At 41.4% G+C, this 27,273-nt stretch overlaps 1 protein-coding gene across 1 annotated transcript in view; it reads left to right on the top strand.

The window, feature by feature from the left end:
• tmtc2b (transmembrane O-mannosyltransferase targeting cadherins 2b) overlaps positions 1–27,273 on the top strand; it is a 74,104-nt gene that overhangs the window by 16,091 nt on the left and 30,740 nt on the right. The window contains exon 2 of the mRNA XM_079568276.1: positions 14,841–15,417. Coding sequence (XP_079424402.1) covers positions 14,841–15,417 — 577 coding nt within the window. The remainder of the gene's footprint in view (positions 1–14,840; positions 15,418–27,273) is intronic.

Genomic DNA, 27,273 nt, shown 5'->3' with positions numbered 1-27,273 from the left:
GATTGGTTTCTGATACATCACACCAGAGGAAGTTTTCATGGTCAATAGATTTTTGTCTAAGTGGCACATTGCCAGGCACAAATAAGAAAATCCAATTTAATCTGTTGTCAAATCTCTATGAAGAATCATTCAAAAGCATCACTTAATTATGTGTGAACGGCGGGTGTTATATGAAAAAAAATATTCTTTGTGAAGCAGCCAATTCCACATTCCAACAATGACACTTATTCTGGACAAATTCTTGCTCAGGTTCATGTGTCTTTGGTTCTTAGGTTGTGTACTTCTGCTGTCTTTGTTGAATTTGGAGATGTGGCTCTGCACATACATTGAGAGGAGAGTGAGTTGGTTAAGATTAGTAAAGGAGGCTGCATTAGTAATTAGAGGCTGCACTGTATAAGGCTGAACTGATCACCTTGGATTGGGTAGAATGACTGGAGTTGCACCATTTTTGGCAGAGCTTCACTTGTTTGAATGTTTCTGAATAGATGGTGTGCTATGATCGATCACAGACTCAGGCGGCAGCCCAAAGACAAATAAGCTGTGAAATATTCTACAGTTAATTTCACAAAAAGTTCTTGGCTCAGTTCTGCATATAACAGCTCCTGAGTGATTTGTATTAGGCCTCACATTGTTCACTCTCTCGTAAAATGATTGTTTCACATTTGAGATCATTCATCTTGAACAGGGTGTCTTTTGGCTTGGATTTCCCCACAAAAGAAAATGTGCTCAGGTTTGTGTCAGATAAAGAGGACTGGGTGGTCACTTGAACAACGTGTTGCATGGCGTTTGTTTGCTTCCCTTCATGTGTTAACTCTATGGAGTGTTTTACTGCTCCAGTCCCACACAGCTGGATGTTTCACTGGAAGGAACTTTAACAACAAAGTAAACGTGCTTCAAAGTAATACTTCCTCTCCAGATGCCCTAATTACAGTCTCATCAAGTTGCCCACCACTGCTTCACATGTTAACAATCAAGAGCACATGGTTGTCCAAACACAGGCTTCTGTGACCTTTTGGTAACTTAAGCTAGCAGTACAATGCATTGAGAATTACGCTTAGTGCAAATAAGGCATGGATTACTTATTCATTTTCACTGAACTGGAAATGTATGTTAATTATAAAACCATCTTTGTTGTATCTCGGCATTGTGTGTATTGCTTCCCTCATGTGCCAGCTTTTGATATAAATTGTATTTGCATTGTAAAGTTCTTTGCTGTTGCCTGCTGCTTCAGGTCCATATGAAATGAATGAATCTCCCGTGACTTGTTGAGCTTGTAACACACAGTGTGAATCTGCGGTTACAGCGGCATGTCCATTTTATCACTTAAATACTACCAGGAGAATAGATGACCTTTTAAAAATATGCTGGTTTTACAACTGTGGAACATTACACTCTCACAGCCTGAGACCGTGTGTGTGTTCTGCACTTCATTCAATGACCAAAGCCTGTTTATTTAACCTTATCTGAGCCGATTTCAAACACATTAGTTGCATAGAAACAGGAGAAGAAGCACATCCAGACCTCTGCAGACGACCATCAGATAATAATAATAATAATAATTATGCATTGGTTTTATATAGCGCTTTTCTGGACACTCAAAGACGCTTTGCATTGCACTATTCGTTCACTCCGTACTCGGTGGTGGTAAGCTACTATTGTAGCCACAGCTGCCCTGGGGTAGACTGACGGAAGCGAGGCAACCAGTCTGCGCCATCGGCCCCTCCGACCACCACCAACGACTCACTCACTCTCCCATCCAATTACCGACCAGGCCCTTCCCTGCTTAGCTTCCAAGGTCTGACGGGATTGGGCATAGCAAAGGCGGTATGACCTACCTAGATGGAAGAACAAGGCGCGAGTGTTGTTTGAAGCTCACGTACATCTTCGTGTGCTCTACATGCTCTGTGTGATTGATGAGAAGTGACAGTTGTGAGGAATGGCCAGCTGCACAACAGGGACAGAGATTACAGTAGGTCGGCGTACCAACATACCCTGACTTCATAAATATTTAAATTTTTAGGTGAATGGCCACTGCCTACAAGCAATTTCAATGTGTCCTATATAGGCCTATTTCCTTCTTTTTTCTTCTTTCTTGGCAGTACTAATAAAAACTTGTTTAACTCTTTTAACTGCTGTGTTACAAATTATGACAATTTTGGATGATTTGTATTTCTTTGTGTGTTCGTTCAGTTTCAACTTGAAATGTTGTCAAGTGGGTGAAAGAAGCATGATGATGGATGCAATTTTGACCATGTAAAAGACAGAACAGCAATGGTTTTGGATGTTAATTGCTATGGCAACACATTTTGCACCACTTGAAACCTATTTAAGCAACAGATTCAGCAAGTCTTTGTGCGTTTCTAGGCAGTGCATCTGATGTAACAGTGCTGTGAAAGGATTATTGTACTGTAAACACCAGGGCAACAGACAGTTCAAATCCTCTTGTGTAACCCGCTGGTCACTGGAGATGACGCATGTGTCCTTGTTTGCTTCCTTCCCTCCTCTGCTCTCTGATCCTGGCCCTCCTGAGGTCTGACCTTAAATCCTTAAGGGAAGGCTTTCTGTGGCAGCCTGCTCCTTCTGTAGGTGTCTGACCTGGAAACAGCACAGGTTGTTCACAAAGAACAAATGCATTGGAATATTCCATCCAATTTTGCACTTTGATATGATTACTTTACCGTGTATGTTTTTCTTTTTACTTAGCTTTAGTTTGTTTCTTTGCAGATTTTTTTCAGGACTTATGAGTATACTTTTTCTCATTGTTCATTTTTTTTTCTCATTCTTTTTGTGATGCTATTTGCTGTTTGATGAGGACACTAAACCTTTCTTCAGCTGCATCTGTTTCCTGCTCCGGAGAACTGCAGCGTGCACAAGTCGGATCGGATGAAGACAAATGAATAAACAGAAAAGATGACTCACGGCTTTTATTCCTGTGTTTTGACAAGTGTGACTTCCGCTTGAGCGTCTGAGCTGGGAATCGGATACATTCACGTGTGTGTGCGTGAAATGGCCAGAAGGTTGCTTGCTTTGCATGTCAGGTGTCATATTAACCGGATAAACATGGTGCTGCAGCTTCGCCGATTAACCCTGTGTCTACAAGTGTTTGATCAGACTGCATTATATCCTACTATCTCTTGAGTTCTTTTCAAGTAAATTCATACTCTGTGGACTCTTGTCTTTCTTTTCTAAATGTCGTCTCTTTTGTCACACACAGAAGTATTCCACTTTCTCTCTGAATGTAGTTCATACTAGTGGTCGTGTCTTTGACCTTTGTAAGGCTACTTCATATTGATTATGTGTGTGTGTATGTGTGTTATCTTAGAGACCACACAAGGTACTTTGCCGGAGTTGAGTCTTATTTATTACGTTCCAATATAAAATGAATGCTGTGGTGATGAGTTAACCATTCAAATGTACATTATGTGCATATAATAATTGTACTATAATTTCTAACAGGCTACGTTTTATTAGGGCGAGATGATATGGAAAAAAAAAAATCTAAATTGTTTTATCAATCTCAATTTAACATTCAATTTTTTATACAATAACAATAGAGGCCCACTGATATGGGTTTTTCTAAGGCCTATGCCGATATTTTGGGATGTTAATTGGCCGATGCTGTCTATAATCCTGTAAAAATATATACTTGGCCGCTCCAGCAATGGCCGATTCTATTTCATTACTTTGCGTTGTCCAATAATAGTTTCTGTCCCCTTTGTTTATTTGTCGTTAGCATTAGCATAATGCTACTAGCCGCAGCATTTTGTGCAGCGATCAAAAATACAACAGTGGAGGTTAAAATTAACTCATCGATTGAATTCTCCAGATTCTGCACTTCAAAATGACATGCAGGTTTAGGTTTGTGTAGGTTAGGTTAACTTGTGTTTAAAGGGGCTAACTGCAAGTTGTTTTATATACTCACTACTGCCGCCTCAGGTCTAACGCGTAACTGCAGTCTCTATATTAAGCTCGTGCATGACGGCACTTCGGACCTGAATTAACACCTTTTTGAGTGACAGTGCAGGATTTTAGAAGCAGTTGTGTTGAATAGGTCTGAGTTCATTCTACACATTAGGACATGGCTGGAGCATGTAGGGGGAGGAACATACTTAGTTTTAACATTTTTAAATTCCTAAAAAATCCCTTTAATAAACTTGAAGCTAACCAATTTTCATTGCGATGTTTTTCACCTCCCCTTTCCAATGCAAAAAACAGGAACGTCTCTATCATTGTCGGTCCCATCAATATCGTCTTTTTTCGGCACTAGATCGGCCGATATATTAGCCTCTAAAAATGAAAGAGTGTAGCTGATTTATGAATTGTAAACAAATTCACACAAACCTCAGCTCAAACAAAAACAAATGCTTCCCTCCAGTTTCATTCAACTTACACAAATCTTCCACTGTCTGTTTCTGCCAAAGAAATGGCTGTAAAGCTGTCGATTATAATTGAGATTCACCAAAGTAGAGATTGCGACTTCGATTGAATTCCGATTAATTGCCCAGCCCTATGTCAAGGTGCTGAAAAAACTAGTAATTTAGTAAAAAAAATAGTGGGTCAAATCAAATGACCAATACTCTTGGCACATTATGGTCCAGTGTAGTAGAATGTTGAAAGTGCGCAGTGGTCTCGCTCCAGCAGGTCATAACAGTGGCTCCTCAGTCCAGCCTCTCCTCCCTTCAGGCCTCACATAAAGCCCTCTTCTCCTGCGCTTTTGTTTGCTCTTTCACTCTGTCTCAGGCCCAGCTCCTCTCTGCTCTTTGTCCTGTAGCTGGGGCCCTCAGTCTCAGAGTCCACTCCCCCTCTTTTGTTCACTCTTCTGACAATGTCCCACAAAACAAGGATTTCAGAAATACTTGAATGTGTCTTTCTGTCACTGCGCATGTCTCTAAGTAAAGAAGGAGGATTTTATGTTTTTCCGGAGAGGACTGTATGGGGCCAGCACGATAATGTTGACAGATTCATTACGCTTAAAATCATCAAATCCTTTTTTCTGCATTGAACGGTTATGTTTGTATTTGATATGTTGAACAATTGTAATGAATGATTCCCAAACACCAGAGGTCGGATGCCCAAAGTTGCCAGTTGTCATAGGAGACTTTGGGTAAAATGCTCTCGTCGCCAGTTTTAACTAAGTTTAAAAGATATCGTGAGACTTAAGTGTCACAAACCAATGTAGCAACTTTGTTTTACTGACCAAACTTTGGTAATGCCAGATAAAAGTTGTTCCATATGGTTTCTGCTAAATAAACCATGCCTACGCCCCGCCAATCAAAATTACATGTTGAAGTAGCTGTCAAAGTCAATTTTGCAAGAAAGTGTATGTATGGCCAATGCTCATAACACACCCATCGTGAAGCTATTTTTTAATTTGGTTTGAATGGTTTTTAGGGCCTCATTTTGAGGTTGAACACTAAAACAGAGTAAATGGTTACTCTTAAGTATGCGGTTCACGTGGATAGAAAGTACATGGCTGCAGGGATTTAACCTTTGTCTTTCATTGCATTATGAGAATAGATTTGTTTTACCAATAATGTTTTGGACATTTTCTAAAAGCATTTTCGGCACTTTACACCTGCATGAATTTTATGAGTCCTATTTTACAAAACCCTGAAAAGGAAAAAAGACTTTTTCATGCACAAAGAAAACAGTGTTTAAATGTCAATGTTAAAAGAAACCACATGAGGAAGCAGAACACGAGAACGTCACACAATTAGGAACAGGAAAACAACCCGCCGACTGTTTAACAATAAAGAGATTCCCCGAGGACAAAGACCGTATGGATCCAGTGTGCGATACCTGCTCTCAGAGAAAAAGACCCGACTGAACATTGATTTCTACTCACTTCATTCAATTGATTGTATTCACTTCATCCAAGAGTACAACAAGGCTAATGATCTGAGCTTTGCAGCATGGACACTTTAGCTTACATCAGCCGATGCAACATCTTTCACCATTGCCACTGCAATGAACCAATTTAAGTCCACCAGCGCTGACGGATGGAAATGTGCAGCGTCTTAGTTTCAAATTCAATTTGGCTCAACAATGGGAGTGTAGAAAATTGCCAGAGAATGTTATTGATTCACCGAAAGAGATTAGCAGAGGAAATTCTTTTGTGTCGCAGCGACAAACTTGACAGTACAATACAGGAGCGGCGAGAAAACATGGTGGAACACACTCTGGGTAATAGAATAGTAGTCTGGTGGCCTTGTTATTTGTAAGCCAATTAAAAATGTAATCAGAATTCTCCGTGTCTAAATCAGCAGATGTCCAAATGTACACAACGGCGACAACACCAATAGCCGATAACAATATTGACCAGATTTCCACATGGACAAATGGGTATGATATGAGTGACTACAGAAAGTTATATGCTTCATTTAGGGGTGTGACAATACATCGATTTTGCGGGACGATTTTTTTGCATTAATGCTATTCACATTTTTAACAGATTATCACTTTCTGTAAGGAAAATTAAATTATTCAGCATGTGCAAAAAGTCCAGACCCTATAGTAATGACGGCGCTGTGGTTTTGTGTGAGGTGGTGACTATAAAAGTTTTGAATGCGTATTAAGCTGCTGCACAAAAAAAAATGCAAATTGACACCATCTGCAAGACAAAGCATTTAAAAACAACCTAAGCGGCTATTCCTGGTTTGTCTTGGACATGTTTATAGCTTTACAAGGCTCTTCGGTCTCACGCAATGTCAGCCGACACACAAGACTTTACAAAGTTTTGTTAATGGGATGCTTCAGGCCAGAGAGAACAGCCTAAATAAGGTTTCACTGTTGCTTCCTTATTTTACTGGTAAAACTACATTTTAGCCAACTCCAGATGAGATTAGTACACAAACTTAACCGAGTCTTTAGGGCACGGACTGCAGTGTAACATTTGAGCATAGCTTGATTATACTGACATGAGTCAATACTTTTAATTTTGATTACTTAAATCAAAACGTAAACATGCCCTTGGACCCAAGGGTTGAATCGTCCCTATAGATTTAAGGATATTAGATTATGATACTTTAAAGTTTGGACCAAAGCCTCTGAGGCTCTGGATTCGGACCTAGACCCTCTAGTTGAGGATTAGAGAATCTATTTGTAAATATCCTTTTCAAATGGTAGCAGAGCGCGCTGGTGAAGCACGTGTGTTGGTTCTTAAGGAAAAGGACGTCCTCATTGCTGTGCTATCCTGCTGACAGGCTTCCTAAAGATGGCAGTGCTCTGTGAGGGGGCTCAATGTGCCTTCAATTAAGAGCTCCCATTGAAGACAAAAGTTTAAAAGAGCAAAAGACTCAGACTTAGCAGGGATTCTGGTGATCTCCCAGTTTTAATGAGATGATTGCAAACAACATCATCCCATGTTATTAGTTAATCTAATAGCTTTCTTCGTGCATTCACCTTCGAGGCTGTCATGATTTGGCAAACATGCTTTTGTGATGATGTTCAGGACAAAGTCTGGAAATGGTCTGTGAGTAGCTCCAAGAGAAATCTGTCGATGGTAAAAAAAAAAGTAATCAATTGCAGCTACTTTGTCCCCTCTGTGCTCCTGTGGGCTTTAGCTGAGTGGACAACCACTTGATTCATTACAAGACTCCTAATGAATAGCACTGAATTATGGCACCAGCAGGAAGCTGGTTTTGAGTGAGTCATCCCACTGGCCTGTCCAGGCCATCACATTAAACAGCAATACAGTTAAGGCCAGTATTTCTCCTGGTATTTTTCCTCAAATAAATGTTCTCAATATTAAAAATGTAGTCGCCAATGTCATGAAAAATGAATGACGAATCCTATAGGAGCATTTTCATTGGAACTGCATGGCCTTTCCGCTGTGAGCAGAAGTGGGGCAGGGCACAGCTGTTTTAAATGTGCACATTAAAAGATGTCTAAAGAAGAGCACTAAAGATGTCTTCTCCTTTCTGCTCCACTGGTGTTTCAAAGGCTCTTCCTGCACTTAAGCTCCATGCAATAAACATTAGAGACCAGCCCTGAACCAGGATCTTTCTACTGTGTCCCCTCGGTGCTTTGGGGAAAATGATGGTGAAATGTGGCTCAGTCCTTTCCTCATTGGTTGTGTGCTCAAAAGATGAGCTCCTAGTCCAGGGCTTTCCTCTGTCCCGCCCTCAGGTCCTAGATTGATGTGGGTCTCTTTGAACCCTCATTTGTCAGTATCCAAACCAAAACGTTTAAACAGCCTCAGTCAATCAGAAGCATGTTTTTGTACAAAGCTCTGCCACTCAGTTGCTCTCCTTCCCAGTGAACAAGAAGCACTCAGAACACAAGAGGAGGAACAAATCAAACTAATTTATTAGTCTGCAGCCTAAAGGTCAGAGCATGACCAAAGGCGTCCTGTTGAGAGGAGGAGAGCCGTGGAGTGCTCCTCACAAAAACAGAGGCAGGCTCTGCGAAGGCATTAGACATGGGTCAGCCACAGGGGAAGGAAGCAGCTATTGCTCTGCTTTCTGAACAAAGGCCTTTTTCATGATGTTTGTTTCTGCAGCTTCCATTTAATAAAACTTGTTTTGTTGGATTTTCCACTTTAGTGGTAAATTGAGTGAAAAGCCATGGGCGTTGCTTAACGACTTCACACAGTGACCACTGCAGGACAGTATGAGGCAAGAGTTTGCAACGCGGTCTTAAGTTTTACAAATAATTACAAATAATTATCTTTGCTAATATATAATATTATATATATATATATATATATATATATATATTTATTTATTTTATTTTACTTTTTTTTTTTTTTTTAAATATTGTTTTTTATTTGACCTTTAAAGGAATAGGCCACCGTTTTTACATACTAAAATATGTTCTTACCTCACTTTAGTCGAGTTAATATATCCCCGTCTGGTCTTTGTCCGTGCGCTCTGTCACGCAAACGGAGCACATACGCAGCCTCTCCAACATGTCACATAGCTCCGAAAAAGCTCACGATAGAAGCTACCAAGCTCTTCCACGTGTTCCCTATTTAAATAAAGTTACGTGAAGTGTTTTCATGCGAAGTATATTTACACAGAAATGTAACATGTCGATTTTATAAGCAAATAAAAAGGGGGACTATATTGTGAGGCGTAATGATACGAGGAGTAAAACGTCTGCGCAGTAACTCCTAAAGGTTATTGACGGAAGTGAGCGGGGGAAGTCTTTAGGAGTTACTACGCGGACGCTGTGCTCCTCGTATCATTATGCCTCACAATATAGTCCCCCTTTTTATTTGCTTATAAAATCGACATGTTACATTTCTGTGTAAATATACTTCGCATGAAAACACTTCACGTAACTTTATTTAAATAGGGAACACGTGGAAGAGCTTGGTAGCTTCTATCGTGAGCTTTTTTGGAGCTATGTGACATGTGGGAGAGGCTGCGTATGTGCTCCGTTTGCCTGGCAGAGCGCACGGACAAAGACCATACGGGGATATATTAACACGTCTAAAGTGAGGTAAGAACATATCTTAGTATGTAAAAACGGTGGCCTATTCCTTTAAGTAACCAGGAAAGTCTCACTGAGATCAGGGGAAGCCGGATGAAACCTACACAGACACAGGGAGAACATGCAAACTCCACACAGAAAGGCCCCGTGGGGGATCAAACCGAGGATCTTCTTGCTGTGAGGAACGGGCACTAACCGCTGCACCACCATGCCGCCCATGTCACTGTAGTGTTCATAATTTAGGACCAGATGTAAGTTGGCCATAGAGAGCTTTTCTGCCTGATTTAAGTCAACACTTTGTCAGTCTGCAGGATAAAGGCAGTGTCTGATAGAAAGGAGCAGTTTGTGTTTATGGCTGACGTGAGTTAGGGCCTGTGAAAGTGCTTGTGTGAGGCCTACAGGGTTGACCAGTCTGTTCTGTGTTGCTGCCACTCTGCATCTCGACCCATTTACACGATTCCATCATCACAATATATGTCACTGTGCCCCGCTCTGCTCAGCCAACTCCTGTAATTGGCCCTTGCACCTGGGCTTCACTATAAACATCACACAGCGTTTTATTTGGTCTGAAATATAGCTCTGACTTTTAATAGAGGTGTAAAAATGTGTGCGGACAGTGATAGCCTGGGCACCCACTAAACTCAGCTATTACTTGTTTAACTTGGACAATTATGGCTTTGAGTTTATTGTCAATGATTCTGGACATGTCGAGGGTCCTTGGGCCTCTGTTGGACATGGTTGCATTAATTTGGACCATATGTAGTACTGCGTTGCAAGTCTGCCAGGTCTCCCTGATGCCAGTCTGGTTTGGTGGATTGAAGTGTAGCTAATTTCCTCATTGGTTCATTTGGCTGTGGCTGATTACCCCTCATGATTATTATTCCTATCACGTTCCTCCATGGTAGCTGTTTTTCAAACAGGACTGATCAGTGATGCTAGGCAGCGGGCAGGGGCATTCACACATTTGGAGCAGCCATGTGTGAGCTCAGCCTGCTTGTGTTCCCGTTGTTTAAGGTCCACAAGGTCTGAGCAGAGCATTGCAAGTACAAGCTCATAGTTGGACACATAGTTAGACAATAGTTGGGGAGATTACTCAGAGGAGATTGTCCTGTTGAAATTTGATAGTAGATGCCTATAAAGACATTTGGCCGTTGTTTTGTTCAGATTGCAGATTGTTTTTTGGCACAAAACCAGAGCCTCTCACTGTCTGAGTGCTTTGCAGGGAATGATGGGTGAATGAGCACTTGTGCTAAAGTGCTTTTAGGCACAATGGAAAAAGGAAAGTGCTATTTAAGTGAAGCAATTGCAATAAGACAGTAAGATTCTATGTTAATTGATTTTATACTATACAGGTTTTCTTCTCAAACAGTCAGTTGTTATAATGGCCTAGTTCTAAAAGAGTTCATCTGTTTGATGCTTAATAACCAGTGCCGTAACAAGGCACCGTGGTGCTAAAATCTGACGATCGAATCGTAAATCGAGTTTTATTATAAAGGAGAAAAAAAAATCGCTCAGCTCTATTGAACCGTGGAGTAGCTGAACCATTGCACCAACTTTAATCACCAATATGAATTTTGGATATCTAATTCCCATATTATCCTATGGGGGGACATTGAATAAAATTGTAGAGGAAAGTGAAAAGTATTTGCTAACCAGAATCATATGTGCAGTGCAGATTGATAGTTCCTGTCTTTCAGGACACTGGAGATAGAATTGTTTTCCAGAGCTCAGAGGCACATTGAGTTCAGCTCCAGGCCTAATTACCTCAGTCCTGACCTTTCTCCTGCCTGTCCATCACCACAGTCTCATCCCTCCTCACTCCCTTCCCATTTACAGTATCATCAGTTACAGTAATTGAGCAATCCGTTTTTCTGATTCTATTTTCTTCATGCATTCTTGGCAACAATTCCAGCTCTTAGAGTTATATGCAGCTCTGTACACATTTTATTCATTTGTTGGCCATCACAATAACACATTTGTATTGTACATTCCGACAGTGAACAGATAAAGCAATAAAACATTTTAAAGTATGAAATATGGTGGAGCTGTGCCACTTAAGACCTGCCACTATTGCCCATGGGAAGAAACATTAGACAAAGGGGCTTTGGCGGAAACGTTGTGCAGGCTGCCCCGGTCTCTCTGTGGGCAATCCTAAAATACCACTGGGCTTCTTTCAGATATCAGAGCCGGGTGATGACATGTTGTTGGCAGTCATTCAATCACTTGCTCTAAGCATGCTCACGACTTGATTTACTTTACCCATTGAGTATCATTTGCTCTTATGTGGGGTGAAAGTGATCTCTGAGACAATTGGATGCTTTACAAATGGCTGAGTCAAGATTTTGATATGAACAACAGACACGGTGTCGTCTTTGTGTTCTCTCATCACACTTCATCGTTCAGACGCGTCAGATGTTTCTAAAAATACTGAGCAGAGCAACGCTGTTAACAGGTTTGGAATCAAATGGTGAACCACAGCTTTAATTACAGCAATCACGCATAATGAAATAATGATAATAATATGGTACAGACAGATGATTCCTTTTCATAAATGGAAATGTGATTGACTTTTTCATTTAGACCTCTCATGACATCTTATAAGATGCCTCCCATTGAGTTTCAGCATCTCTGTTTTCACTTACTTGGTATCGGCTCCAAGCATTAGTTGTAAAAATGGCGATCATTAAGCCCAAAACGATTATTGAAATTGACAAATGTTGAGATTTCGATTTGTATAAAATTTCGATTAATTGCCCAGCCCTACTTTTGTGATACAATACATTCCTTTGCAAGTAGACTTTGCCCTGAATACATTTGATAAGAAAGAACAAGTTGAGTTTCCAAAAGTTATAAATTAAATATAAATTAGTCAGACATTGAGTAAAACAATATGAAAAGTGGAAATAGAAAGTGGCATTTTAAAGCCACACCGCGTAGAATTTTACCCAAAAATAAAATTGAAATACAAGCTTTTATTTTATGACAGATATTTTCAGCATTGAACAATATCTCAAACAGACATGTAATTTAGCTGTGAGCGGCCTCAGCTCACCCAAAGACATGACATAGCTTTATCGGGAGTGGGTACGTCTCCAGCTCGTTTCCATGGAGATGTGACTAAAGTCAGCAGAATTTGAGATTTAAACAGGTATGGTCCTCATCCAAATCCATTCTTTGATTACCCACTGCAGAAATAGTTTTCTGTGTCGAGCTGCTAATTAGAAAAATGTTTTGTACTGATGGCAACAGTATAGTCCAAAATGTTACACAGTGTGCCTTTAAATGTGGCCAATTCACCCCCAAAACTGGCTTTAACAACACTAGCAAATTATTATTTTCCTCTAAAACTGAGTTGGGTTTCTGATACGCGCAACAAAGACGATATACTGCAAAACTATATTTTATCCCAAGACCAATTATCTGTTATTACCTGCTGTATCTAACCAGTAATAGCAATGGAACTAGGGAATTGTGGCCTTATTAATAATATCCCCTTGCAGAAGTCTTCAGTGTAAGAGCATGTGACGGATGGACTGGGTGATTGAGATCCAGGCTGGCTGTGGTGGGACCGAGAGTGGCAGCCCTGAGGAGATGATTGAGGAACAGCACAGAAGGGGCTAGATCCTATTTCTGGGGGCTTCTCTTGTTAGAGGCCACATGATCCGCTGCTTCTCCAGTCAGAGCTGCGGCACAAGGGCTGAACAGGAATGTGCTCGGGGCCAGTGCTCTGCCAGCTCTATACAGCCACAGCAACTCACTCTCACTCCCCCCAGCTGCTCTCTGCGCTTCTCGGGGAGAGGCTTTAACAGAGAAGACCTGTCTGGATCACCGCACATTCACATATTTAGGGTCATTATAATGAAACATGCAAATTAAAATACATCTTTAAAAATAAGCCTTACTCGGGGAGCCATGAGCTGTAAACACTTGGCCGGACTGGCATTAGCTTTGAGTATCTTTGTGCAGACAGATGCAAATAGGCTGTGTGGTAAGGAAGCACCGAAGTGCACCCTTAATAGGGAAAAACTGCATGCATCTCTAAAAATGGCTTCATGCTTCTTATGTGAGCATCTTGTGGTTGAATGAAGATCTCACTTACTTGATGAATAGGCTAGAGAAAATGATCTAGCATTTCTGAGTTTCAAAGCATGGGCTGTTTGCTGTTGTCTGCCGGTTAGATGGACTTACGGAAATCTAATCTTCTCCCTCTGCGATGTCCAGGGTATTTCTATTACATCTGATTATTGGCTTGTCACCTCCAATGTCCTCAGGTTCTCAATTGTTTGATAGCCTATTTCTCCCTCACTATCTTTACTCTGGGGATTTCATGAATATAAAAATTCCCATCACCCTCACCCTGTACCCATGAGTAATGCAGTGCGTAATGTTTGTCTGTGATGCTTTTTTTTTCTTTTTTCTTTTCCATGTGGATGCTAGCTGTCTTGCTGTTTGCCACCCATCTCCCTCTGAGCTAATTGAGCTTGTTAATGATGGCCGTGGTCTTCACACCAGGTGCAGTCGCCTTGTTATCGCAAGTCACGGCGAATTTGTCGTGTGTTTAATTACTGCGCCTTGGGTCCATTTTTGGCCGCCAATATTTTATTCCAAAGGAAATCCATTAGTTGCTACAAACAGTGGACTATTCAGCTGCAATAATTGAGGAAAAATACAAAAAAAAGACATTCTTTCTTACAGTGTGACAGTAATGGACGGGTCACATGTGATTTGGTTGAAGGGATCCTTCCCAAGAATCTCTTAATTTGCTTTGAGGTTGAACACTTCGAGATCTTCAGGGACATTCACAGCTTGAGGCAAATGTCACGGCTTTAAGGTTACGGCACGCAGCTTTATCTCCAACATGGCTTCCTGTGGTAAGAGATGGTGATATAGGCCAATATAATTACACAGCAATTCATGTTGAGTGTATTTTCAGTTGTCCCCTGAGACTTCATGTCACTTGTCACCACAGTGCACTGCCTCTTCTTGCTTTTCCCAGCATGGCGTTCCCCTACTGTGAGCGTGGATTTTTCTGTGGTCGAGGGTGTGGTTCTCCTCCTTATTTCTATCGTCCGCAGCAGTAAGAGCTGTGACTGTGGTGGCACAACTGCTTCTAACTCGAGCCTTAACCTTGTAAAGTTCTGTTTGTAAATGCCACATAAACATTTCAGCCATTCTGTTGTATACTATCTCCAACTCAGTGACCCAGAATAGTCCTTCCTATAATCTTTGTCCTTAGATGCTGTTTTTATGTGCAGCTCTTTGAAAATATTCCTGCTGTATAAATGTGCTAAATATTGGTTTGGTTTGAACAGCGCCACACGTGCTTGTTGTATTGGAGATGTTCAGCTTCTGTTTTCCACTTTCATTCGTCCTAACAATCCTTTTTAATTTCTCTCTCTCTCTAGCCGTGCGATCAAGACCAACCAAGACCTGCTCCCGGAGACCCCTTGGACTAACATCTTCTACGACGACTTCTGGGGCACGTTACTCACCCACAGCGGGAGCCACAAGTCCTACCGGCCACTCTGCACCCTCTCCTTCCGCTTCAACTACGCTCTGGGTGGACTCGACCCTTCAGGATACCACTTGGTCAACATTATCCTGCATGGAGCTGTCACCGGACTCTTTACATCCCTGTCCCGTCTCCTCCTCGGGGGTGGTCTTTGGAGTCTTCTGGCAGGCCTGCTGTTCGCCGCTCACCCAATCCACACCGAGGCCGTAGCCGGTGTGGTCGGTCGGGCGGATGAAGGAGCTGCCCTCTTCTTCCTCGTCTCTTTGCTCTGCTATATGCGTCACTGTAAACTGCGGGGACATGCCGGGTCATTGCGACTGCTTGCCTGGTTTGTTGGTAGCCTCGCCTTTGCTGCGTGCAGTATGTTATGCAAGGAACTCGGGGTGACCGTCCTGGCTGTGTCTGCGCTGTATGACGTCTGCGTTTTCCACCGGCTCAATGCGCGCCAGATCATTGCGCTCCTCTACAAGGTAAACAGTTTGTTCTCAACACAACCTCTCTGTTATTTCACATGTCTCTGATTTCCTGCTAGCGTGCCAAGAATCCCAGCTATCTGGCACCCTGCTCTGGAAAACTGATATAAAGGCTATGTGCATTGCACGGGGTGTATATTTAACATTTCAACACAATATAATGTGAAAAGCATTTGCTACTGTGTGTGTGTCCCAAGAAAGCGAGATGTTATTGTTGATAATGGATGTCAACATGGCAGTTAGACTAATAATAGTAATCTTCATTTGGTAATATGATAGATTTCCGTGCCTTCTGGTCTTATGTGTGTCTTAAGCTTATGCTGAGTTGGAAATATTGTATTAGTCAAAACAATAAAGAACAAATACAGAGTTGCCTAGAAACTAATAACTAGTAAATTGACCCCGACAGCGCTTTTGGAAATGATGTTGTGGCTTTTAAAAGCCGACTAAAGCCCTTTGCGTCTGTGCAGATCCCTTTGATACATTGTATAATTATTCTATCAGTGCATTGAGATCCATTTCCTACTGTCAACCAATGCAATAACTTAGTCATTAGTATAATTATGCAGTTTATCATGAGAAAATGTATAGTATATTGTTTCTGCTGCAGTTGGACGTGGACTGTGCAGATTTCTGTTCTTATTTAGCAACAATGAATAATGGAAAGACAGATTGACCTTTCACACCTCACAATAAGCTGTGAGCTATGGTTGAGCTATTGTGTCATTTGGTGTCATGCAGTGACAGTAACTCCCCATGATGATTTAGACTCTGTTAATGTCCGAAAAAATGATTTGGTTTCTTAGTTTGTCTTGGTTACAAATTTGTTCACTCCAATGGAATCTATTTAGTTTTACAATGTTTTTTTGGCAGGAGCCTACATTAGTTTACAGCAGTTCAGAGATGAATTACACAATAACAACATTCTTAATAAAAAATGGGAACAAAACATCAACCACTTTTCCTTTCCCCTTAATTAGTTCCTTTTAACACACATACATATGTTCATTCTCAAAAGCTGCTGTCAGATGTGTTTGATGATTTGCTCTCTAGTCAGTCTGACAACCATGGCTTTGCATCCATCACAACAAATGCAACTGAACATGTGCGTGATGTGACAAAAGCCTCGGGCATCTTTGGTACACAAGTGCGAAAACAACAGAGATGCTGCAATGCTGGAAGGACAAGCAACAACCTTTATTGGTATTCTGAAAGTATAGGAATGATGAGTGCTGCTGTTTTTCTTTTATTTAAGCCTTATCAGACTGTGTCCTCTGGAGTATTGCTCATCTATTGCTGCGAGCAGACAGCCTTTCTAATGATGTGTCCGGCACAGAGACAGCTGAGAGGAAACATGGCCAAAAGAGCCAGCTAGGTGCTTCTCCAATGCACATATTATACCAAAGTACAGGTGACATGATGGAGTAATATGTGCATGGCTATACTGTACAAGTAACACTTTTGGAAAATAATATTTTTTTTGCCTTATTTAATGAAGTTACTAAAATAAGCATCACATAAATAGCTGTTTACTTTCTGGAAAATGGCATTCATTCATTTATGGCAAACAATACTTTGGGATTTGATTTACCCCAGAAAGTCAGCTGGTGTCCTTTACTGGAACCTTTACTTTTACTGTGCTACACTGAATATTCATTTGCTTCTGCTGCCTGTGTAAACACATTTGTATACACAGATGAATATATAATTAAAAACAAATACTCACACAAAATAGACACTAAAGATGTATCTATAAAACCCTCTTTTTATGGATTCCAACATAAAAGGCGGCTACAAAAACATGCATTTTAATAATAATAATAATAATAAATTTTATTTATATTGCACTTTACATTTCAGCGAAACCTCAAGTTTTAATTTGTAGCACAAGTATCTTAACGGTGAGGCTTCCTTAATCAAGTAGTTCATGTATGACGTGAAGTGTTGTGTTGTGTTGTGTTATAGAACGCAATTGCATTTCTTAATTTGAAGCTGGCACTGCATAAAGCAATCAAAGTGCAAAGCATGAAAAGGTAGTGCCACAGTGCTGCAGACCGACCACATAAATCTACATATCCTATCTGATAAAGTGCCTTGTGGTTTCCATGACTGATAGGCCACAGCGAGCCAGCTCTTTATCACAGCTCTTAGCTCCAGTCATTTGACATTTGTTGGAAGTAGTGAACGGCCCGGGCTTATCTGATAGAGGCTCCCACTCCATTACATTACACTTTTATATCAGCTGCAAATCTCCTACTTTGTCATTAGAGCTTCTGTGTGCGGTCTTGAGGTTATAAATGACAGAGATGCACCACAGTTGACTAGTTTGTAGCTCATGTTATCAGCGGAAGTGCATATGGTTTAATCATTTGCTGCTGAGCTAAAATGTCCATGCACGTCCATCCACATTTTTCAGAGGCTGTAATTGTTTTGGATATGTTATGTCAGTGCTGTAGCGTTAAACATGGTTATTCTGGAAATTACAGGTAATTCTGTTTGAACACCTTAAAATGAGCATGTTAATTGAAATAGTTAGTGAATAATTATACGCAAAGGACTGCTTTTATGTCTTTCTCTTTCATATTCAATTTTAACTTTTTTACAGAAAATACCTAATGTATCAATATTATTTTTGGAATTCTTGTACTAAGACAATCATAGTCTTTCACAGTTTGATAATCACACTGCTGTTTCTTCTTAAGCCTCATTAGTGCATTTTTACTGTAACAGAATGCAACCTCACAATGAGTGCTGACCGCCATTAAGCAACAAGACGTTTTCTGTAAAAGCAGCTCTGTAGGGAACTGCTCTCAGATTTGATCACAATGCATTCTAATTAGTACATTCACAAACACTGGTCTTCAAAAAGACGTCATTAAACTGTTTACCCAAGCTGACCTTTACAGACTCTGCATTTGCTTTGTGCATGATTAGAGCAGAAATGATGGCCATGGATGAGGCTTTTTACATGAAACACATAGTTGGCATTTCAGGGCTCTGCTGTGTGGTGGGACCACATTGATCATTGGAAAAAAAAAGTTTTTTGAGAGTGTTGACTGCGTGATACAAGTTTAATAGGTTTTATTTTTGTGTGACACGCAGGAGTACAGTCATAGCTTTAACTGTGAAAGGAAAGAATGTTTGAACACACTCCATTCATCCATAAAAGGCAGTTTTGTCCCCTGGACACACTATATGTTTCCCTTTTGAGTTAATTACGACTTTAAAATTACACCATATTATTTAAACAGAATATCGCTGTTAACTCAACATTGTTATCATCACTGCTTGTTTTTCTCACATTCCCACATTAACATATCATGATTTTACACAAAAAAAACAAAACATTTAACATTAAACATTTGACTTTCTTGAGGTATATTTTATCAAAGATAAATATTATATAACTAGTATACATTTAATAAGTATATAAATCAAAGTAATCTATCGACACATTTTTTTTTCCACAATATACTTTTAGATCTGACCCACCAGTTGACAGGTATGGTATTAAATCACAGTCAAAGTTGGAAATGGAGTCTCAACATATGTTTCAATGAATATAAAGAGCAGGATGATCCAACCTGCAGGCAGTGCTTTTCCTTACAGAATGTGAACAGGTCCTACACAGAAATGTGATGCTCTGGAAGCGCAGACTGGATGAAAGAGATTTCTCTCAGTGAGGTCATCCCAGCACTTCATCTATCATTTCTGTGAATACAAGCTCATATCTTCCCAGCGACATGTTCCTAAATCTATAGCATGAGACCCAACTGGCTGATAAGAGATCCTTTCCTTTCACAGCAGATTTCTGTTGAGATCTGGTGTGTAGGCGTCCGGTTACTGCCCCGACCATGTGTTTCTGTGCGATGAGCGAGTGCTGTGGGTTTACCTGTGCACCAGGCTCAGGGGTGTAAACCCGGGGAGGCCACTTAGCGATAACTATGAGAGAAAACAATGTGTCGGGCAGCACAATATATCACAGAATAACCACCTCAAAATCAGGAGATCAGAAAGAAGCAGATAAAAAAAGACGTGTATCTGTGTACTGCCTGTGAGCCACATATGAAATCCCTCTCAGTATGTAGCATGTGGTGCTGAGGTGAAGGGGAAACACCTCTGTACATCATCGCTGAGGGACACAGATGCTCCACTGTGCCGTAATGGCTGCTGTCTGCGTCTGATGGATTGGGCCAAGTGGGTTTGGCTCGTGCCCCCTGCGCCAGAGCACCTGCTTTTTAACAATAATCTGCACAGCTGCTGGGCTCAACAGGGAGATAGACATGACAGATTTGGATATTTCACAGACATTGGGTTTGAAATTGACATTGTCGGAGAAGGATAACTATTGACTGAACGTGCCCTGAACTCGCATCTTTTAGAGTGAATTAATGTTGCTGATGACAAATGTCCATCACAGTCTCGTTGATCAATGAGTGATTAGAAACAATCACCACGGGGAGGTGTAGTGGGCGACTGGGAGCTGCTATACCCTGGAACCCTCTTTGATGGTAGCGTACTTCTGATGCCATTATGTACAGCAAGAAATGACGACACGCAAGCCCTTAAAACACAGAGAAATATCACAGAAATACACTTGGGAGAAGATGAGAGCAACAACTATTTGAGGAGGAAGCGGAGACGCAGAAATGGATGGGGGTTTTTCAGACCGGGGTCAGAGAGAGAGGAGAGCCTGAGTGCAGGAGGCAGAGCCGTGTGTGAAGTGCATCTGTCAGATCTCCTGTCTCTTCACATGAATCCTCAACCACTGTTTTAGGATTCAGACAGACACAAGAAGCCTTATACCAGAGTCTGAGCAGGCAGAGTAAGGAAAAGAGGACATATTTCCACTAGTTTCAATCATTCATTCAACGTCATTTTTCTTCCAGAGTGCAGCCCAGTGGCATGTCACACTTTATTATTTAAAAGTACTGCTGTTGAAATATGTATTGGGGACAACTTAAAGGACAAGAAGTTACTTACTTAGAAGAAGTTACTTCTACATTTACAAAAACCTGGTAAACTTTCTCTTAGGTCACAACATACTGTATTTGATTAACTACCATAATGTAACTTTTGTTGAAATAATATGTGAACTAGTAGAGCAGTTAAAGCAGTACAAAGTAACTTGTTTTCCTTAAATCCTTTTCGTAGTCCCTCTGGGGGTAATACAAGTGTTGATGAGATGATTGAGGGGTCTCATCCCCCCCTGGTGTCTCTGGCCAGAAAACCATGCTTGCAACATTCCCTGCTCTGACCCAGAGGCACAATATACACTAATGGAATCATGAAGAAGAGGCTAATGGGCAAAGCTAACCGTGGGCTAGCGCCACTTAAACAGTATTTACAGCCAAGTTTGAATGAAAAAAATGATCTCCATTGTGTCATTGAGTTGTGGCACAATGTACAATACAATATCCCTCTCTCTGCTTTAAAGCAGTACTAAGTAACTTATGCCCCTAGAGGCCACTGCAGGTGCTGTAGCATGTTGCGTTTTTTTACTCATTAATTGTCCGTGAGAGTAAATACTACGCTGAAAGAGAAGAAAAAGGGAGAGAGGGATGTTGTACATTGTGCCACAACTCAATTACACAATAGAGATCTTTTTTTTTCACTCAAATTTGGCTGTAAATACTGTTGTAGTGGCTAGGCAGCACTTAGCTTTGCCCGTTAGCCTGTTAGCTTCTTCATGATTCCTTTAGTGTGCATTGGTGGCAGTGAAGTTGCAATTGTGGTTTTCTGGCCAGAGACACTGGGGGAGATGAGGGACCCCTCAATGATCCCATGAACACTTGTATTAACCCCAGAGGGACTACGAAAAGGATTTATTGAGGCAAACAAGTTACTTAGTTCTGCTTTAAGTTACTTTACCCACGAAGGCCTAAGCATGTCTGTGGGTTTCCTCCAGTTTCTCTAACTTCAAAACATGTGGGTTTGGTTGGTTCATACAATAGTTGCAATAGAAAATGTATTCAAGTTTACTTATGATCAACTGTTGCCCTCGTTTTTAACACTCTTATAATAGCCATTTATGTTTATTTTACCATACATTTAGACCAACAGTTACGAAGAAGCACTTGCAAATCATCAAGTCTCCCTGTTAACAGAGCTGTGAAAAATCTTGATAATGCGCTTCTGTGATCTTCTTTGCGTCCACATTACAGACCTAATTGCGTCCCCCTTTGTTCTTGTTTTGTTGCTGAGTTGCAGTTTGTGCCCTTAAACATCCACTGAAGCGTGTGGATAGTGACTCTGGCCCTCGCCCAGCTGTAATTTCCCTTCACGGTCACGGGGGATGATCATAAGAGCTAGAACGCAAAGCCACAAGGGGACTATCCATCACTTGTACACGTTAAACTGTAAACATGATATTGTGGGAATTTTCGTCGCCACGTCGAGCCAATTTTGCAATTACGTGTCTGTCTTTAACTTTCAAAACCTTTCAAATGTAGCCTATGTTTTAAAGCTGCATCCCTTATCATCACAGCAAATCACTGCTGCTTGTTTTGCTATCAGTCCCTACCTTGTTCTCATCTGCCCTGTGAAGTTCTCCTTCCAAAGTGATGTCTGTAGTGAGTTAAGGAAGTTAAGGTATTGCCTGGGTTGCCTTCTCTTGGCCTGATGTGGAGCCAGCCCTTTGTAAATCCCTGTGAAGCTGCACTCAGAGAACCGTTCCCATGTCACGGTTTGATCCCTCCTGTCCTCTTCTCATCTGCGATACGCCTTTCTTTTCTTTTTTTTTACTGCCTTCCTTTACAGTCTGCGCTGAAGACTATGAATTAAAGGCTTTCAAGTTTTTCTTTTATGACACGGTGATGAGTTTATGATGATGGCAATGTTCTGATTTACAGCTCCGTTTTTTACTACATGACTGCAGTCTGTTCAGTCTAAATGTTCAGACAGTACATCATTTGATCATACGCCACGGAAAGTGAATCGCAAATGTTGTGCATTCAGGATGTTAATTTCACATCCTATTACTGAAGAGTCAGGCTATAAATGAACTTCAAAACGCTTTTAACCTTTAGATAAAGCTTTGATATAGGCCTTTTTCGAAGTGACCTCCCTCTCTCCTGGTGCAGCTGAATTGTTTGCCTTTTTCAGTGAATTGTTTGCCTTTTTCAGCGAACCACGTTGTTTATCTGGATACTTTTGTACGTCTTTACCGTGTTTTTGTGGAGGTTTGGTGGATTTGTTTTCTTTGAGAGTCCAAAATGGTCCTGAAGAAAGCAGCTTTTTGAAGGTAAACAAACTGCTAGCTTATCAGCTAAACCCATTTGAGATCTACACACATCTTCTTCTGAGACACTGAACAGTGAAGAGGCACCAAGAGCCCCCACACCTGCAGCACGGAGGAGGCGTCACAAGAGGAGCTACAGGAAACAACAAAAGGGACCAAAAAGGAGATGGTGATAGACTGTGGAGGGAGCTGTGCAGGAGGAAGAGGAAGGACGAGATGGAGCTGACCAGTGCAGGACACCACGCTCTGAGACGGGGACAAGCCCAGGAGGCGGTGCACCGTTTCAGATGATCAGAGGAGACAGAGGGCAGCTACAGTTTCTCCATCCTCCAAGGTCATGCGGGTGGAGTGGCTGAAGGACAACGAGATCATCGACCCGGCCGAGGACAGGAACTTCTACATCACCGTGGACCACAACCTGATCATCAAGCAGGCGCGTCTGTCCGACACGGCCAACTACACCTGTGTGGCCGAGAACATCGTGGCCAAGCACAAGAGCTCCACCGCCGTGGTCATCGTCTACGGATTTCCCATCAACCAGTGCTCCTCCTGTGACCAAAACAGTGAAGATGGCGGCCGCGACACAACGATCTTTCACCAAAGAAACAAAAAAGAGTGGAAAAAGAGTGGTGCGCACTGAATGGGTGCTGCTGCCAGATGCTCTCTCATCGAATGCAATTTCTCCATCTGTGAGATCAATAAAGTATCATCTTATCTTATCTTATCTTTCTTTTTTTTTAACATCTTTACTTTTAGAATTTCTGATTAGATTACGCCGACTGCATGTCGACAAGCACCAACACGCGCCAACTCTTTAATTACTCAGCCTTAATTAGATTTCATCATTTCCACCAAATTGCCCTTGCTTTTTACTCCTTGGAAACATTTACTCAAACCACAAGCTCATTTTCACATGTTTTTACACCCGAAGTAAGACCTATAAATAATTCTGGTTTGAGTCATTATCGCACACCACAGATTTTTCTTTCTGCATTTGTAGAAACTCTCTCTCTCGAGCTCATAATGGGCCAGAATAAACAGACACAAATGACACGCTCACTCATCACTGAGACGTGGGCCAACGTGATGTTAGAGCCATGAACGCTATTTCAAATTTGGATTTGGAGCAAAATGAAAAGACAAATGGACATTTTTATTTACATATCTGCATTAGTGAATCTACGGTGATGGAATCCCTCTTTTTCTTCTTCTTCTTCTTCTTGAGCACTCTTCCAAATGCACTGTAGATGAGCCAGAATCTGCGCTAGGACACAAATCCAGTTTACACACAAATGGATCTAGCGACTGGCAGTATTGTGTCAAATGAAATAGACTTTTGTAGTTTAAAAAGAATCTACAACAGTGTATCCACTAATAGGACATACATAGGAATTAGAATAGTGTGCTGTGCCTACATGAGTTTAGATTTTGTTGAAAATGTTCTTCCACAGTCAAACTTGCAGCTATGGTCACTCCCTCACTGTTGGGCTTTTAGAATAAATAAACCCAGGAAATGTAAGGCCACAAAGTGGGACCTGTCAGCTTGTTTTACAAACCATCGTTGTGGCTACTCTCAATAAATGTCCTTGTTGAAACTGAGACGTTGGTTTACCGTTGTCATTACTGAGTAATGGCAACGGCAAACCAAAGTCTCAAACTTACAGTAAGGATGGCTGTATTTTCTCATGACACGCCACGCCATTTTTCTGTACAGTACTTTCCCATAATGGCACATAATGTGTTACTACAGACAGATTGAACAGAAAACCGTACCTTTTCTTGTTCATAATGTAACCACTGGACACAGTATATTGATATTCCTCTTCCGCCTTAAGGTGACTCTTGGTTCAACATCTCTACGCTCCTCAGTTCTCTGATTTTGTGCTCTTTTCTAGCTGCAGTTCAGGGACTAGCCGAGTGCATAGGTTTGTCTGCTGGTTCACAGGGGTTAAAAGCTTTCATCGGCCGCAGAGAGAGGAGAGAGAGGATGGACCGCTCTGGGATCTTGACTCCTGACCTCTTCACCGGTTCACGATCCATTCATAGTAGTCTTGACTTAAGTGAGATTGCATGCTACAAAGCTATATATCATCACAAAGGGCCTGCATGTCTCTTTAGAATTTTGCTGGTCGTGTTGCATTGTCCTTGGCAAATTTAGGTTGTGGGTTTGATCTTTTGACAGGCCAATTACAAACCTCGGAATGGAGAATCACAATTGTGTGGTATTTTCCCGGATTCGTCAAACGTCTAAAAACCTATCTACAGGAATCGGAATTGGAAAGGTCAAAACTAGCAAATCCCTCACGCTTTTCACCTGCTCTGATGTTCACTGCTCTTTCTGCTTGGAGCCTCGTCAGTCATCCTAACATCTGCAAACGCCTGGCAGCTGTTTGTAATCCTTAAACACAGCGTTGGGAATTAAAATCCCCCGTCTCTTATCTTGTCTCGTATGTGAGTAATCAGCTTTTTACACCCAAACCGGGGAGGAGGGAGGAGCGGGTTTCTCGCAGCTGCAGCCGATAAAAGCTACAAAGATAAATGTTGAATTTGTGGTTCATCAACTACAGGCTCGATCAGTCGATCCTGCAAGTCAGTCAAAGAGAGAATGCTCGCCATGTGTAAAACGATCCATCACACCGGGAGACGTTTCTGCTGCCCTGGTCAGGTCTTGCTGTGTGTGTGTGTGTGTGTGTGTGTGTGTGTGTGTGTAATGTGTATGTGTGGAGGCTTTGAAGGTGATTATGCTGTGATCGGTGCCCGAAGCTCATTTTCACTTCCATTCAAAGAGCAGTAGCTGGACCAAAACCCTGCGCAGACAATTGATCAGAGTAATGATGGAAAGAGGAGAGAGGGCACACATGCACTGCTGCTTTTTACCGGATTTTCCCTTCCGCTGTGAGAGCCGCAGTCACACCATTGATATGCTGCTTAGATCGTGTCAGGAGCCGCGTTCTGGCCGTTAGAGAGTTTGGAATTAAGATGTGTCCAATAACATGTTTTTTTCCCCCCTTTGTTCCGCTGTGTGGGTTTCACTCGGTATAGTCTTTTTGCAATGGCCTTCACACACCTTCCTCTGCCACTTTCAGGATAATTGTGATTGATGGTTCTCACTAAACAGTCCTGTAAAATAATAAGGCATATGTGCTGCCAATTATGCAAAAGGCCGCGCTTCGACGATCGGGCTTTTCCTTCACACTAATGAATTAAATCACTCCCCCTGGCTCTTACCTCTTTATTTCTGCCACAAGGTTTACCTCAAAGCACAAACCAATGCTTCAAAAAAAACAACAATACTTCAATTCATTTTCTCAGTCAATTCCAGCTCATCAAAGTGTAGTGGGGGAAACAAGTAGGCACTGGAATAAATAGAGCTTCTGTAATTGGCCTGTTTTGCATTTTATCTCCAGGGATATTTTATTCACTCGCCTGCCTTATAAAGCCCTAAATTGTTTCAATTCTAAACTGATTGCCCCTCAAACACAAAAGAGAAGAAGAAAGTGTCCCATTGCCTCCCGTGGGGCTGTGCTGAAGCACTTGTTTCAGACTTAACTGGATTACAGACAAAGACACAGGGCTGGACCGCCTGGGTTTGGAAGAATAATGACTGGAGAAGTCTGGGAGCTGTAGCCATGACTGAACTGATGCTTTTGAATAGTGGACGTCTTTTTCTCCACAGGCTCAGGAAGGATATATTTGTTTATTCCAGAAGGAACTGTTCTGGTCTACTGGCCACCATTAATCTCTCTGCTTCATTCAATATATTCCACACATTTTTGTTTTATATTTCTTCTATGGTGTTATGGCCCCAGGCCTCCAGGCTCCCTCCTTTTTGTACATTTGGGTGTGTGGCTTAAACTTGTGTTTTTTCCATTATGTAAATTCGTTCCTGTGGTCCTGGCATGGGATTGGTGGACTATTTTGGAGGTCCTGGCTGGTGATTGGGTGCTTGAATCGGAAGCTGTGTGATTGGTGGGGCAGCTCTACACCTGGCCAGCACTCCTATAAAAGGGCCACACCTTGGGACATTCGGGGCTGCTGGCCTTTGTGGTCAGTATGCCATTCGTTCTGTGTCTCTTCGGTGTTAATGTTGACGTTTGTGTTCAGAGACACTTGTTTTCAGTTATTTAAGTTGTGTCTCCTGTTTGTGGTTTTTCTGTGTCACTTGTTTTTATAGGCCTGTGTGACACTTGTGATTTTTGAGACACTTGTCGATTTTTGTTCATGTTTTGTATACCTTTTGGTTTGTCTTGATTTAGGTGAAGTTTTATTAACTCTTGTAAATAGCGTAAATAGCCTTAGTTTGGTTATTTTTGGTTACTCCTTTTAACTTTACAACATTCAATTACAACTTTATTTATTTTGTTGCAACTTTTTTACCTAGCACAGCTGGGTTGTTACAATTGGGGGCCCGTCCAGGATATAACACACACAATTTCAAATGTTAAAAATCATGTTGTTTTCCATCTTGCACTCGCTCGATAAATGATCCGCATACTGTATAGCCATTTGTATAGCTTATCGACTACAATGTTACTAAAAATTCTGCGGTGTATGGTTATGGTTAGGTGTGTGAATGTCTCTTTTTTTTGTATGCTTTTTCATTCAATATTTTT

The sequence above is a fragment of the Gobius niger genome (assembly GCF_951799975.1).
Source record: "Gobius niger genome assembly, chromosome: 12".
NCBI classification, from domain to species: Eukaryota; Metazoa; Chordata; class Actinopteri; order Gobiiformes; family Gobiidae; genus Gobius; species Gobius niger.
Note: the sequence above shows the minus strand (reverse complement) of the source record. Positions and strands in the feature narration are given on the sequence as shown.